Source organism: Rana temporaria, chromosome 1 (assembly GCF_905171775.1).
Source record: "Rana temporaria chromosome 1, aRanTem1.1, whole genome shotgun sequence".
Classification (NCBI taxonomy): Eukaryota; Metazoa; Chordata; class Amphibia; order Anura; family Ranidae; genus Rana; species Rana temporaria.
Window position 1 is genome coordinate 426,752,842 of NC_053489.1, and position 16,215 is coordinate 426,769,056.

At 45.5% G+C, this 16,215-nt stretch overlaps 1 protein-coding gene across 3 annotated transcripts in view; it reads left to right on the forward strand.

Annotated features, from left to right (window-relative positions):
* The window catches only part of LOC120914841, a 230,518-nt gene that overhangs the window by 184,981 nt on the left and 29,322 nt on the right, over positions 1 to 16,215 (forward strand). For all 3 annotated transcript variants that reach the window (XM_040325338.1, XM_040325337.1, XM_040325339.1), the window contains one exon: positions 14,930 to 15,073. In XM_040325338.1, coding sequence (XP_040181272.1) covers positions 14,930 to 15,073 — 144 coding nt within the window. The remainder of the gene's footprint in view (positions 1 to 14,929; positions 15,074 to 16,215) is intronic.

A 16,215-nucleotide genomic window follows, 5' to 3' on the forward strand; every position in this document is an offset into this window, starting at 1 on the left:
AGGACTAGGGATGAGCCGAACATACCCGGGTTCGGTTCGCATCAGAACGTTCGAACAGACCGCGGGTTCGCGCGAACATTTAGAACCCCATTGAAGTCTATGGGACTCGAACGTTCGAATTCAAAAACGATCATTTTAAAGACCAATATTCAATTTAATGTTGGTAAACGTCTTTCAGAACCCGGGTCTTGCCCCAGGGAACATGTATCAATCGAAAAAAATATTTTAAAAACGGACGTTTTTGCGGAGCAGCGATTTTAATGATGTTTAAAGTGAAAAAAAAAAAAATGAAAAATTCCTTCAAATATCACACCTGCTGTGTGTCTCTAGTAGTGGCACATGTTTAGAAATGTCCCTGCACAACATTAAATTATTATAAGAACAAAGTAATTTAATACTGGTTGCGCACGTGCTGTGTGGGAACAATATCTCGATTATTTTAGGGGTGGTGGGGGGGTGGCATTATCTTTTTGGGAAAGCAAAATTGTAGAAAAAAGGGCACCCCTCAAACATACTGTAATTGTAGCGCAACAAAGAGCCACGTGCAAAGTATTGCATCAAAAATTGTTATTAGGCGCCCTTGTTACACAGGGGCATAAAAATGTGTCCGTAGGCGCAACATAACACTGCAACCCCTCCCAATATCTGTAATTGGAGCGCAACAAGGAGCCACGTGCAAAGTATTGCATCAAAAATTGTTATTAGGCGCCCTTGTTACACAGGGGCATAAAAATGTGTCCGTAGGCGCAACATAACACTGCAACCCCTCCCAATATCTGTAATTGGAGCGCAACAAGGAGCCACGTGCAAAGTATTGCATCAAAAATTGTTATTAGGTGCCCCTGTTACACAGGGGCATAAAAATGTGTCCATAGGCGCAACATAACACTGCAACCCCTCCCAATATCTGTAATTGGAGCGCAACAAGGAGCCACGTGCAAAGTATTGCATCAAAAATTGTTATTAGGTGCCCCTGTTACACAGGGGCATAAAAATGTGTCCGTAGGCGCAACATAACACTGCAACCCCTCCCAATATCTGTAATTGGAGCGCAACAAGGAGCCACGTGCAAAGTATTGCATCAAAAATTGTTATTAGGTGCCCCTGTTACACAGGGGCATAAAAATGTGTCCATAGGCGCAACATAACACTGCAACCCCTCCCAATATCTGTAATTGGAGCGCAACAAGGAGCCACGTGCAAAGTATTGCATCAAAAATTGTTATTAGACGCCCCTGTTACACAGGGGCACACAAATTAGGCCTTAGGCCACGTGCAAAGTATTGCATCAAAAATTGTTATTAGACGCCCCTGTTACACAGGGGCACAAAAATTAGGCCTTAGGCCACGTGCAAAGTATTGCATCAAAAATTGTTATTAGGTGCCCCTGTTACACAGGGGCATAAAAATGTGTCCGTAGGCGCAACATAACACTGCAACCCCTCCCAATATCTGTAATTGGAGCGCAACAAGGAGCCACGTGCAAAGTATTGCATCAAAAATTGTTATTAGGTGCCCCTGTTACACAGGGGCATAAAAATGTGTCCGTAGGCGCAACATAACACTGCAACCCCTCCCAATATCTGTAATTGGAGCGCAACAAGGAGCCACGTGCAAAGTATTGCATCAAAAATTGTTATTAGGTGCCCCTGTTACACATGGGCATAAAAATGTGTCCATAGGCGCAACATAACACTGCAACCCCTCCCAATATCTGTAATTGGAGCGCAACAAGGAGCCACGTGCAAAGTATTGCATCAAAAATTGTTATTAGGTGCCCCTGTTACACAGGGGCATAAAAATGTGTCCATAGGCGCAACATAACACTGCAACCCCTCCCAATATCTGTAATTGGAGCGCAACAAGGAGCCACGTGCAAAGTATTGCATCAAAAATTGTTATTAGGTGCCCCTGTTACACAGGGGCATAAAAATGTGTCCGTAGGCGCAACATAACACTGCAACCCCTCCCAATATCTGTAATTGGAGCGCAACAAGGAGCCACGTGCAAAGTATTGCATCAAAAATTGTTATTAGACGCCCCTGTTACACAGGGGCACAAAAATTAGGCCTTAGGCCACGTGCAAAGTATTGCATCAAAAATTGTTATTAGACGCCCCTGTTACACAGGGGCACAAAAATTAGGCCTTAGGCCACGTGCAAAGTATTGCATCAAAAATTGTTATTAGACGCCCCTGTTACACAGGGGCACAAAAATTAGGCCTTAGGCCACGTGCAAAGTATTGCATCAAAAATTGTTATTAGGCGCCCCTGTTAAACAGGGGCAGAAAAATTAGGCCTTAGGCACTGGTGGCGGAGCACAGAAAAACAAAATTTCTTACTAGCTAACAGCATGAAAAGTGAGGAGGAGAAGGATATTCCATCAGCAGCACAACAGGACAGTCACTCAGCATCAGCAGTCTCAAAGGGATCTGATATTTCAACACAAAATTCTTATTCAGTAACATCAGCATCAGGTGCTTGGTAGCCGGTGTTGATCCAAGCCTGATTCATTTTGATGAAGGTCAGTCGATCAACAGAGTCAGTGGAGAGGCGTACCCTGTGATCGGTCACAAAGCCTCCAGCAGCACTGAATGTACGTTCTGAAAGAACACTGGATGCAGGGCAAGCCAGTAGCTCAATTGCGTACTGTGCAAGCTCTGGCCAGTGATCCATCCTCAAGACCCAGTAAGCCAGAGGATTTTCCGTGGGGAAGGTGTCCAAGTCGGATCTTGCCGCTAGGTATTCCCGGACCATGTAAACCAGACGCTGGCGATGGTTGCTGGAACCGGTCAGACCTTGGGGCTGCGGACTAAAAAATTGTCTGAACGCATCGGTCAGACGGCCACCTTCTCCACCGCTCCTTCTCTGACTCACCGAAGCCTCAGCAAGACGTTGTCCAGGGCCAGGTTTTGGTAATCCCCCCGGTTCTGGGAACGCATTGCACAGACCCTTCTGCAAGGCCTCCCGCAGTAGTTTCATCTTCTGCTCCCTCTGCGATGGCAACATAAGATCCGTTACCTTACTCTTGTAACGTGGATCAAGGAGAGTTGCCAGCCAGTAATGATCCCTCTCCTTGATAGCACGTACACGAGGATCCTTACGCAGGCTTTGCAGAATCAGGGAGGCCATGCAGCGTAGGTTTGCAGAGGCATTCGGGGCACAGTCCTCTGGGTCACTGAGGACGACAGGATCCTCAGCCACCTCATCCCAGCCACGTAAAAGTCCACGTGTTCCTTGGGACTGTAAATGATCCCTTGAAGACTGCTGCTGTTGATGCTGAGTGCTAGGCTCCACCTCCATGCTGCTGATACAATCCTCCTCCTCCTCCTCTTCCTCATCCTCCTCCTCCTCTTCCTGTGTTCCAGGTGGGCAAGCAGGAACAGTGTCTGGATAAAGGGGGCCTTGAGAGGTAAGGAAGTCCTCCTCTTCCTCCCTCTGTTCTGCCTCAAGGGCCCTGTCCATTATTCCACGTAGGGTGTGCTCCAACATGTGAATAAGCGGGACAGTCTCACTGATGCATGCACTGTCACTGCTCACCATCCTCGTGGCCTCCTCAAATGGTGACAGGACAGTGCATGCATCCCTGATCAAGGCCCACTGGCGTGGTGAAAAAAAACCAAGCTCCCCTGAGCCAGTTCTGCTGCCATATTGGCACAGGTACTCATTGATGGCCCTCTGCTGCGTGTGCAGCCGCTGCAGCATGGCCAACGTAGAGTTCCATCTGGTGGGCATGTCACAGATTAGGCGGTTCTTGGGCAGGTTGTATTCCCTCTGGAGGTCTGTCAGCCGAGCAGTGGCATTATATGACCTCCGGAAATGCACACAGACTTTCCTGGCCTGCCTCAGGACATCCTGTAAGCCAGGGTACCTGCCCAAGAACCGCTGCACCACCAAATTGAGAACATGCGCAAAACAGGGCACATGGGTGAGTTTTCCACGTCGCAGGGCAGAGAGGAGGTTGGTGCCATTATCGCTGACCACCATTCCAGGCTTCAGCTGGCGTGGCGTCAACCACCTCTGAGCCTGCCCCTGCAGAGCTGAAAGAACCTCTTCCCCAGTGTGGCTCCTGTCTCCCAAGCACACCAGCTCTAGGACCGCATGGCATCTCTTGGCCTGCATTCCTGCGTAGCCCGTCGTACGCCTACGGAGCACGGCTGGTTCTGAGCCAACATCACCACAGGAAGAGGCCACAGAGGAAGAAGAAGAGGAGGGGGTGGAGGAGAGAGGTGTGTCACAAGCAGTTGTAGTGTTTTGGAGGCGTGGTGGTGGAACAACCTCCAAAACTACTGTGCCTTGACCTGCGTCCTTCCCAGCTGCCAGCAGAGTCACCCAATGGGCCGTAAAAGACAGGTAACGTCCCTGTCCATGCCTGCTGGACCATGAGTCAGCGGTAAGATGCACCTTACCACTGACCGCCCTGTCCAGCGAGGTATGGACATTGCCTTCCACATGCCGGTAGAGAGCCGGAATCGCCTTCCGTGAAAAAAAGTGGCATTTGGGTACTTGCCACTGAGGTACTGCACATTCCACAAACTCACGGAAGGGGGCAGAATCTACCAACTGAAAAGGTAGCAGTTGAAGTGCTAGCAATTTTGCTAAGCTAGCATTCAACCGCTGGGCATGTGGATGGCTGGGAGCGTACTTCTTTCGGCGCTGCAGCAGCTGGGGCAGGGAAATTTGTCTGGTAATATCAGTAGATTGGCCGGATGTACTACCACTACTACGTTGTGACACACCTATTTCTACACCTTCGGTGCAGGCTGCAGAGAGGACTAGGGGTCTAGTGGGGTTTGAGGTCACAGAAGGGCAAGAGGGGGACCGCTTTGGTCTTTGGTGTGGGTCTTTCTGGTATGCCTGCCAACGAGCTGCATGGCAGGTCGACATATGTCTGGACAAGCATGTGGTGCCCAAGCGGGTGATGTTTTGGCCACACGAGATACGCTTGAGACATATGTTGCAAACAGCAAAGGTAGCATCTGATGGACAGGTTTCAAAAAAGGCCCACACCTAAGAACTTTTGCTGTACCGTTGAGACACAGCAGCGCCACGTAATGCAGTTGGTGTACTGCCCTTAAGCTGACCCCTGGAGGGCTTCCTGCCTCTTTGAAGATGTGCCTGTGCCTCGTCCTCTTCCTCCTCCTCCTCTCTCCTACCAGGCACCCAGGTAGAGTCAATGACCTCATCATCCCCTCCCTCCTCATCATCACTGGCGACAACCTGGCAGTATGCTCCAGCTGGGGGAACATCACTCCCAGATTGTTGTCCCTCTCGGCCACCCCCTCTCCCTGGGCTCACATCAATGCCTTCCTCTATCAGTGTTCCGTCATCGGAGTCTTCAAATCGCTGTGCATCTTCAGCTAGCATGTACCCAACACTGTGTTGAAACAGTTCGGGGGACTCCTCAGGAGGACACGGTGGGACTAGGGAAGGATTGTGTGATCCCATTGTGCAGAGGGTAGAGGACGCCTTGGCAGCTGCTTTGCCAGACAAACTATAATCAGTCTGTGTGAGAGAGGATGAGGAGGATGAGGACGGCTTGGTCATCCACTCAACTAATTTCTCAGCATGTTGAGGCTCAACACGGCCAGCTCCCGAAAAGAAGGACGAGCGGCCACGGCCACGTGCTGAAGAGGATGCACCACATCCATCACCAGCGTTACCTCTAGATGCAGAGCCTGCTTGCCCTCGTGACTCTCTGCCTCTCTTTGTCCTTCCAGCCATAGTTATGCGTTCAGGTGTTATGTAACAAAATAGTCGCTGTCACACCGACTGCGTTCAGATGGTATTAAACAGCAACCACACAGTAAGAGCGACTTGGCTCAAGTGTAAAGTAACAAAATAGTCGCTGTCACACCAACTGCGTTCAGATGGTATTAAACAGCAACCACACAGTAAGAGCGACTTGGCTCAAGTGTAAAGTAACAAAGTAGTCGCTGTCACACCGACTGCGTTCAGATGGTATTAAACAGCAATCACACAGTAAGAGCGACTTGGTTCAAGTGTAAAGTAACAAAATAGTCGCTGTCACACCAACTGCGTTCAGATGGTATTAAACAGCAACCACTCAGTAAGAGCGACTTGGCTCAAGTGTAAAGTAACAAAATAGTCGCTGTCACACCAACTGCGTTCAGATGGTATTAAACAGCAACCACACAGTAAGAGCGACTTGGCTCAAGTGTAAAGTAACAAAATAGTCGCTGTCACACCGACTGCGTTCAGATGGTATTAAACAGCAATCACACAGTAAGAGCGACTTGGTTCAAGTGTAAAGTAACAAAATAGTCGCTGTCACACCAACTGCTTTCAGATGGTATTAAACAGCAACCACACAGTAAGAGCGACTTGGCTCAAGTGTAAAGTAACAAAATAGCCGCAGTGACACCAACTGCCTTTAGTTTCTATTAAACAGCACGCACGCAGTAATAGCGACTGCGGTCAAATGCGATTTAACAGCACGCACGCAGTGACACCAACTGCCTTTAGTTGCTATTAAACAGCACGCACGCAGTAATAGCGACTGCGGTCAAATGCGATTTAACAGCACGCACGCAGTGACACCAACTGCCTTTAGTTGCTATTAAACAGCACGCACGCAGTAATAGCGACTGCGGTCAAATGCGATTTAACAGCACGCACGCAGTGACACCAACTGCCTTTAGTTGCTATTAAACAGCACGCACGCAGTAATAGCGACTGCGGTCAAATGCGATTTAACAGCACGCACGCAGTGACACCAACTGCCTTTAGTTGCTATTAAACAGCACGCACGCAGTAATAGCGACTGCGGTCAAATGCGATTTAACAGCACGCACGCAGTGACACCAACTGCCTTTAGTTGCTATTAAACAGCACGCACGCAGTAATAGCGACTGCGGTCAAATGCGATTTAACAGCACGCAGTGACACCAACTGCCTTTAGTTGCTATTAAACAGCACGCACGCAGTAATAGCGACTGCGGTCAAATGCGATTTAACAGCACGCACGCAGTGACACCAACTGCCTTTAGTTGCTATTAAACAGCACGCACGCAGTAATAGCGACTGCGGTCAAATGCGATTTAACAGCACGCACGCAGTGACACCAACTGCCTTTAGTTGCTATTAAACAGCACGCACGCAGTAATAGCGACTGCGGTCAAATGCGATTTAACAGCACGCACGCAGTGACACCAACTGCCTTTAGTTGCTATTAAACAGCACGCACGCAGTAATAGCGACTGCGGTCAAATGCGATTTAACAGCACGCACGCAGTGACACCAACTGCCTTTAGTTGCTATTAAACAGCACGCACGCAGTAATAGCGACTGCGGTCAAATGCGATTTAACAGCACGCACGCAGTGACACCAACTGCCTTTAGTTGCTATTAAACAGCACGCACGCAGTAATAGCGACTGCGGTCAAATGCGATTTAACAGCACGCACGCAGTGACACCAACTGCCTTTAGTTGCTATTAAACAGCACGCACGCAGTAATAGCGACTGCGGTCAAATGCGATTTAACAGCACGCACGCAGTGACACCAACTGCCTTTAGTTGCTATTAAACAGCACGCACGCAGTAATAGCGACTGCGTTTCTGTGCAATTCAATAGCCCAGTTGCATTAACAGCGACTGCGCTTCTGTGCAAATAAATTGCACACGTGCAGTAACAGGTAATGCGTCTGTGTGTGCAATTAACTAGCACACGTTAAATAACACAGAATAATTATATTTAAAGTAAATCCCTAATGCAGGCAATACAACACGTTAGAGCGCTGCATGTAGAACAATCTCCTGCCTGATAGATAAACTAGCTGAGCTGTACAGTTTATAAATATATTGACAACGCCTAAGGATGTGAATATATTCTCTACAAACTGTACTTTTAACTATACTGACTACACTTCCTACTCTATCTATCTATCTATCTATCTATCTATCTATCTATCTATCTGGTTAAGACACTGTGTCTCTATCTCTCTATCTCTCTCTGTCTGACTGACTGATCTTCTCTAGAACCGCCAACACACTACACTAGGCAGCCGTGCAGGCTGCCTTTTATAGTGGGGGGCGTGTACTAATCCCCCTGAGCCATAATTGGCCAAAGCCACCCTGGCTTTGGCCAATTATGGCTCTTCGTTTTTTGAGCGCTGTGATTGGCCAAGCATGCGGGACATACAGCATGCTTGGCCAATCATCAGCGCTCAACGCCCCAGTGAATTATGGGACGTTTTGCGTCACTCGAATTTGGCGCGAACGACCCGTTTTGTTCGAGTTTCGACGAACGATCGAACGACCGATGATCGAGTCGAACATACGTTCGAATCGAACGCGGAGCTCATCCCTACTTAGGACTACCCAACACACCTGCTGTTCCTCACACATCCACACCGGACCAAGGTCTGGGTGAGAAGACCCTGATCACTTGACCTCCAAAATATTTATTCTATTTCCCAGCATGCACAGCAGCCAGAGAATTCCTACTGATTGGCTGAGAAAACTATACATATTCATGACCTAGCTTCACTGTAGCTCATCATACTAATGCCAACGGTAACAGTGCTACCTTCTGACAAAAGGGAGGAACCACAGCTAAACCAGGCTTGGGAGAAAACCCAAATGATCATAAAAATTATAAATCAGCCAGGCTAGTTACTGCCTTGCACTGCTAAATTTACTAGTAGCCCCTGTTTAATACAAGGGTGCTAAAACAATAATATACTGTTTACCAGAATGAAACTTGCAGGCATCTTTGGATATGAATACATTAAGAAAATGTATCTGAGAGAATGGAAGTTGCAAAACTATAATAAATTTGGCATCCCCTCAGAGCACTCCTTATGAAGAACATCAGCCAAGAACTCTCTTTTATGAGAGCTGACAATCTTATCTATTTTATGCCCATTGACTAAATTTTGCCAGAACCCAAAAAACCCAAGACTTTAAAGTGAAGTTCCACCCTATTTAGCAACCACGGCCCCACTGGTAGCTGATCCCTATGCCATTACTTTTTTAATATGTTTTTATTTTTATTTTTTTTGTTTATCACTTCCGGCCCACCTCGTTACGGCACAGATCTTCACAAAGTAATACAGAGACTTTATTATGATGTTTAAGCTGGTTTCTCACAGCTTAAAATCACTTGCTCCCACCCTTACATCACTACAGGACATAGTAGAGGGGTTAGAGCAGGGGTGTCAAACTGGCGGCCCTCCAGCTGTTCCGAAACTACAAGTCCCATCATGCCTCTGCCTGTGAGAGTCATGCTTGTAACTGTTAGCCTTGCAATGCCTCATGGGACTTGTAGTTTTGCAACAGCTGGAGGGCCGCCAGTTTGACACCCCTGGGTTAGAGGATTCAGCCATAGTGCATGGCTAGAGGCACAGCATTAAAATTGGTTGGAGACCAATAAGATAAGTGGCTTTGGTTAACAGGTTGTCCCAACCAGAAGTGACAGGTTTGAACATTGCAGAACCTGGCATTATATGAGTAGTACAAAGTGCTAGCCCATTTCTGTGCAGAAACAAGCAATTGATTCTCAATGAGAGGCGGGGGCAATTTTGTTTCATTTTGTAGCCACATTTAAAAGTTGAATGTAGAAAATCTCTAAACAGCAATAGTTTAGTAGTTTATGTTTTGAGTTGTAACAATATTTGGTCTCATACTAAAATCATAGGAAAAGGCTCCTACAAATTTTATCAAGGTATATAATCATTTTGAGAATTCTGCCACACCCTGATACTTTTAATAATTCAACGATTTTCTTTGTACACTGGGTTCCCTAAGTTGCTGTGTACCACAATACATATACATGGGACCCCAGGCTAAACATATGTCCTTGTTTAGGTTACTGCTAATACTTTTTGAAAAATAAGTCTTATGCCTTCAAACAAAACATGTATTTAAAAAAAAAAAATTGAATTTAGCATAGTTTATACTTTATATTAGTTATGGCTATGTGGTTTTATTGCTGTTGCTAAAATGTCTCTGCCACCTAGTGGTAAGTCTGTCTTGCTACATAAAAAAAATGTCCTACTTTAAAAAATGATAATGTTCAAGTTCATCAGCTAGCTGCCACATCCCTTTTCAGCAACTGTAAAGCCCTGTACACACGATCGGTTTGTCTGATGAAAACAGACCGATGGACTGTTTTCATCAGACTAACCGATCGTGTGTGGGCCCCATCGGTTTGTTTTCCATCGGTGAAAAAAAATAGAACGTGTTTTAAATTTTTCCTATGGATTAAAAACCGATACAAAAAAACGATCGTCTGTGTGGAAGTTCATCGGTCAAAAATCCATGCATGTTCAGAATCAAGTCGACACATGCTCGGAAGCATTGAACTTCATTTTTTTCAGCACGTCGTAGTGTTGTACATCACCGCGTTTTGGCACGATCGGATTTTTGACTGATGGTGTGTAGGCAAGACTGATGAAAGTCAGCTTCATCGGATATCCGACGAAAAAATCCATCGGATTAGATTCCATCAGATATCCGATCGTGTTTACAGGGCTTAACAGTCTCACAGAACCTATCAAGCATTTTTCCAATGCAGGTAAATGGATGTGAGGAAATCTATGGACTTTATTGGGGTTCATTACTTTAGTAAGTTGCATTGATAAAACTGCCAGCTACATTTGGATGCACTGGCCTGTGCTTCACTATTCAATTTCTTTTTTGTTGTTTTTTTAAAACATGTCAATGCACATCAATACCACTTGGGTTCATTAATGTTCTAGTGTAAAAGAGAGTGAGCCCTTGGACAGCTTGAAATCTTAAATTTACCTTGTAAGTTGCAATAAAAAATGTGGTTTCCTGAATAAGAAGTGGCATATTTACCTCTCCGGCATCCCGTGTCTACTAACTTCCCTCCCCTCTGGCCCTGTAGCCTCCATTAGATTCTTCAACATTGTCCTGTGGTTTGTTGTGGTTCCTTCCTCCAATCCCAAGGTCACTACAATACACAGTGCTTTTCTCATTCAGGACAAAGCAACAGGTACACTTTAATGTCCCACGAGCAGTTCAAACTCACTTTTTTTCTTTCCCCCACCTCTTTGCTCTGCTGCCAGTAGGGAAGAAAAATACCTGGTACTAGCAGGTATGGGAGAGCATCAAACTCACTCCACTTCTTGCCATTTGAAAGTGCTGCCACTTAGAGGTTGGGTGGTCAGGCATACGGCACTGTCCATCCCAAGGGGATGGGAGTAACTGCTCAGCCCTGTGTAATACAAACACAACTGTAAGTGTGGGATCATCTAGAGCAGGAGTGTCCAAACTTTTTAAAAAGAGGGCCAGATTTGATGAAGTGAACATGCGCGAGGGCCGACCATATTGCCTGACATTCACGTCAGGCACTAATACACTGCCCAAAAAGAAATCTCTTGCCTTTGTGGCTGTGTGTGGTGAAGAGATGAGCTTGGGCGTATTATTTGGATATACCGTATTTATCGGCGTATAACATGCACCTTCACTTTAAGAGGGAAGATTCAGGAAAAAATCTTAAATTTTAAATAAAGAACTGTGAAGCAAAATAAGGGTCAGTGCCCATCAATGCAGCCTCACAAGTGCCATAAATGCAGCACCCCAATTGCCTTGAATGCAGCACCCAAAGCGCCCCCTGTTGCCCTGAATGCAGCACCCCCCCCCCCTGGTGCCCTGAACGCAGCACCCCCGTTGTCCTGAATGCAGACTCACCATTATCATCAGTGCAGCCTGATTCATGCCCATCTGCAGCCTTGGAGGAGACAGGGAGGGGGCGGGACGAGCGCCGACAGACATACAGGAGAAACTCCTGTTTTATCGGCAGCCTCTTTAATAGAAAGTCCCGCCTCCTATGATGAACAGTCATCCAATGGTAGCGCAGGAGATGGGACTTTCTTTTAGAGAGGTCGCCGGGTAAACAGGAAATACTCCTGTATGCACGGCACTCATCCCGCCCCCTCCCTGTCCCCTCCAAGGCAGCCAGTATGTATTTCTTTTGTGACCCCCCGGTGCTCGGGGATTCGTTGGGGGCCACAAAAGATATACATGTCAAAATGACCAGGCGGGCCGTCCAAAACTGGAAAACGGTCGCGATTGGCCCGCGGGCCGGACTTTGGACATGCCTGATCTAGAGGGATTGAGCAGAAGTAAAAATGTGAGGCTGAATACTAGTCATCTAGGATGTAGTTCAAGTCATGTGAATGGTTTGCATTTTGTACTGCACATGTAAGATAGTAGGCAACTACAAATTTTAAGGGTGCATTCACACCTGCAAATGCGTCCTGAACTGTGATTAAATGGGAGAAGCCAAGCAGTGGTTCCCACGATTTGATTACCTGCAATGGAAGGCTTCCAACTCCTGCAACTAATTACGGCCACTCGCATGTAATCTCCTGTGCAGATGCAAACGATCAGCCCTGGACCTCCATGTCAACAGACAATCCTGCCTACACTGGTTTATGTAAACTCTTGCAATAAATTTGTCTTATTTACTCCCTTTTTGTCTATTAAATATACCATTGAATCAGGGGCTTAACTAGAAATCGCAGGGCCCCATAGCAAAATGTTGTATGGACCCCCCACAAAAAGAATGAACTAATGCCATTAAACAACAGATTACCACACCCATGTGGCACAGTACCCAGGCAACAGCTTATATTAATTTCAAAACAACAAAGTATGCAGTATACTGTATGCAGCCCCTGAAGGACACACATTGGTGACCTCCATGGCTTCTAACCAATTTCTGTTCTGATTAAATTTATGTGTAAATACAAGACAACTAGGGGAGAAATAAGACAGCAATGATGAACAGTGGCCCTAATGGTAGTTTGATCAAGTTTATTCTTAAGGTCTTAGGAACATCTGCACCCTTGAACCTGGCATTGCTCCTCCTCTCTTTGTGCCGAAATTATCCTAATACAAAAATATAGCAAACATTTTCTCACAAAAATATCAAAGCAGATGACAGTCTTTCACTCCCTTCCTACCTCCTGTCCAGACTCCAGAGCCTGGAGTCCCTTCATGATGTCCCTTCACAGGCGCGCTTGAGCGTTCTGCCCCGCCCACTCTGCTCCTGCCTCCTGCTGTATGCGGCTGTGTTTGTCTGGACACAGCAGGACTCATGAGGCTTAACAGTAAACTTACATTCCCATAGTTGCCAACATTGGAAAAAAAATTATAGGGACACTTTTTTGGCTGTAGGCAGAGTCTTATTATAATTAGGGGGTGGGGCATATGTTTGTAGGTGTGGCATAGTAAAAAAAAGCTATAAAAATAGCCATTTTGACAATGTCTATCTACAGGCAGCGGTCAGCAAGTGGTAAATCATTGAAGATCCTATCACTTGATGTTTCAACAAACATTTCTTTCTTTGAATGTTTTTCAAGAGACTATAATCTTTTTTCTAATTCAATTGGATTCCATTCATTTGACTATTTATGTATAAGCACAGCTCCTTATGTTTTTGTATTTATTTGTGTGTATTTCACTTTGCGTTGCAGCTTGTGTGAAGTGTGTAAAACAGTGCAGTATTTTCTTTTAACATATGCGCATCAGCTGCCACCTGTGTTTGTACTATATATTTATTTTTTATTGGACTGTGAATTATTATGTAATTTATGTTGAATGTGATATAAAAGTTTATTGTTATAGAGGTTTTATGGCCAAACATTTTTATACAAAGGCCCATACACACGATCGGACTTTTTGACAACAAATGTCGGATGGATCTGTTTGATCGGACAATCCGACCATGTGAAAAACCACGTGACTTGGTAAAAGTTGGCTGAAAAAGTCCTGCCGTGTGTATGCAGAACAAGTTCACGGCCAACGCCCTTCGAACAAAAATCCACGGAAAAGACAGATGGAAGTCTGATCGTGTGTATGAGGCTTTAAGGCCCGTACACACGGTCGGACTTTCGGCCAACAAACTTCAAAATCAACAAGTTTTCAGATTTGTCCGATCGTGTGTACGCTCCATCCGACCAACTTTTTCAGGTTTCATCGGACAAAAAGTTCGGTCTGCAAATGGATAAACTTTTCGGCAACAAAGACTTTTGTACAAAGTGCAAATACGCATGCTCAGAACCAATGTTAAAATCAACCAACAATAGCAGAAGTTAACCAAAGGGTGGCGGTAAAGAGCAGAAAAGAGCAGAAAAACCACTTGATGTTGAGAAAGTTTTAGAAAAGTTTTCAGAAAAGTCCGAGCGTGTGTATGCTATGGGTGTGACCGGACAACTCCCTTCGGACAAAAATACAAGGGAAAGTTTGTTTGATGTCCGACCCTGTGTACGAGGCTTTAGAGACAATATAAATAAATACAACTTCTCAGGCCGCGTACACACGGTTGGTCAAAACCGATGGAAACTGACTGAAGGACCGTTTCATCGGTCCAAACCGATGGTGTGTGGGCCCCATCGGTCAGTTATACTTCGGTCAAAAATTGTAGAACTTGCTTTAAAATTGAACCGATGGACGCTTAACCGATAGGTCAAAACCGACGGTTAGTATGCAAAAGCATCGGTTAAAAACCCGCGCATGCTCAGAATCAAGTCGACGCATGTTTGGAAGCATTGAACTTCATTTTTCTCAGCACGTCGTTGTGTTTTACGTCACCGCGTTGGACTCGATAGTTTTTTTAACTGATGGGGTGTAGGCACATCAGACCATCAGTCAGCTTCATCGTTTAACCGATGACAACGGTCCTTCGGACCGTTCTCATCGGATGGACTGATCGTGTGTACAGGGCTTTAGTCATCACATTCCCTTGCTGCTGTGTGCTTCATATAAAGTCCCACTTCTCACTTTCTTTCTTATCAAAAATAAAATAAAAAATGGACTTTACTGGCAAATTTCAGACAAGTCCTAGTTTTTATTGTAATTGTCTGTACAAATTAACACATTTCTATATACTAGAAGCCATACGTATTATGTGTATTTTGTTATTTTTTACTTAAACAGGGTTCTACCAAACTTTGACCTCAAGTACGCTGACTTACGAGTCTCTACATATTCTGATTTCTGACTTATACCCCAATAAAGAACCAAAAATGATCAGTGACCTTTGCCACCTTATGTTGTCGGAAATTGATAAGGAGAGTAAAGGTGAGTACATTTTTTACAATATAACTTTGGTTTAGCGGAATGAAAAAATGAGGCATAATTAAAATTAACACCACTCTTAATGCATTTCACACCCAGTTCCCGGGAATGTCAGACTGTATTTCGATGAGCCTAGGCCATACATCATACAGTGTTCCTGGCAGCTCTGTGTCCATTTCCCAGAACGTGTGTATAATAGAGGAAGGCTAGAGCATGAGACCTGTCATGGAAATATATATATGCAGATTTATGTCTACCTTCAGCTTTATCTAGATAAAATTCATATATAGATGCCTTTTGCCACCCGCGGTGCTTATTACACCGCAGGAGCTACAAGGGTGTTGCCAAAAGATATTATGGGAAAATAACATATTTATTATAGTAATTAGAGTGACATAAAGCGGAAAGCAATTAATATGTTTACAATGTATCTATTGTGCTGGTGGTCTAAAAGAACACCCTGCTACTTAGAAGGTATAGATTGGGAGAGGCTAATAAATAAAAGCCAAATACAAAAGTTTTCCAGCACAAAGACCTGTTGGGTAGTGATAGAAACCCAAGTAACCTAATGTTTTAATTAGAAACAGAGGTCTATCAGTTTCCATACATTTGCAAACAATAAATGGAGAGCTTGTAGAAAGGTAATCCAGGCACCAACGTGGATTTATGTACTTCCCACTGGTATTGATTTGTCACTGTTGCATCAACAAACAAAAAACTAAAGAGACTGGCCTTGTTCACATGGTTGTCTTTAAAGCAGACTTTTTATGTTTATTAAAAGTCAGCAGCTACAAAAAGTGTAGCTGCTGACTTTTAATAAACAGACACTTACCTGCTCCACGGTCCAGCGATATGGCTGCCCGGAGCGTCGCTCCTCTCCCCCCCTTTCCGCCGGTGCCTCCATTCACACTGTGGCCACCCGGCCGTGACAGCTTTCGGCTTTACGGCCAGGCACGCACTGCGCATGCGCGAGTCGCTTTGCACACTAGGAGTGGACAGGTGATCTCCTGGGACCTGTCACGTGTCCCAGGAGATCGCCTAGAGGGAGGGGCTGCCTAAAGCGAGAGAAGGAGTCGCCTACCGAAACCCCCACTCCCCCCCAAAGAAAATGACATTCCAAATGGGGGTGAGGAGTGAGGAGGGTG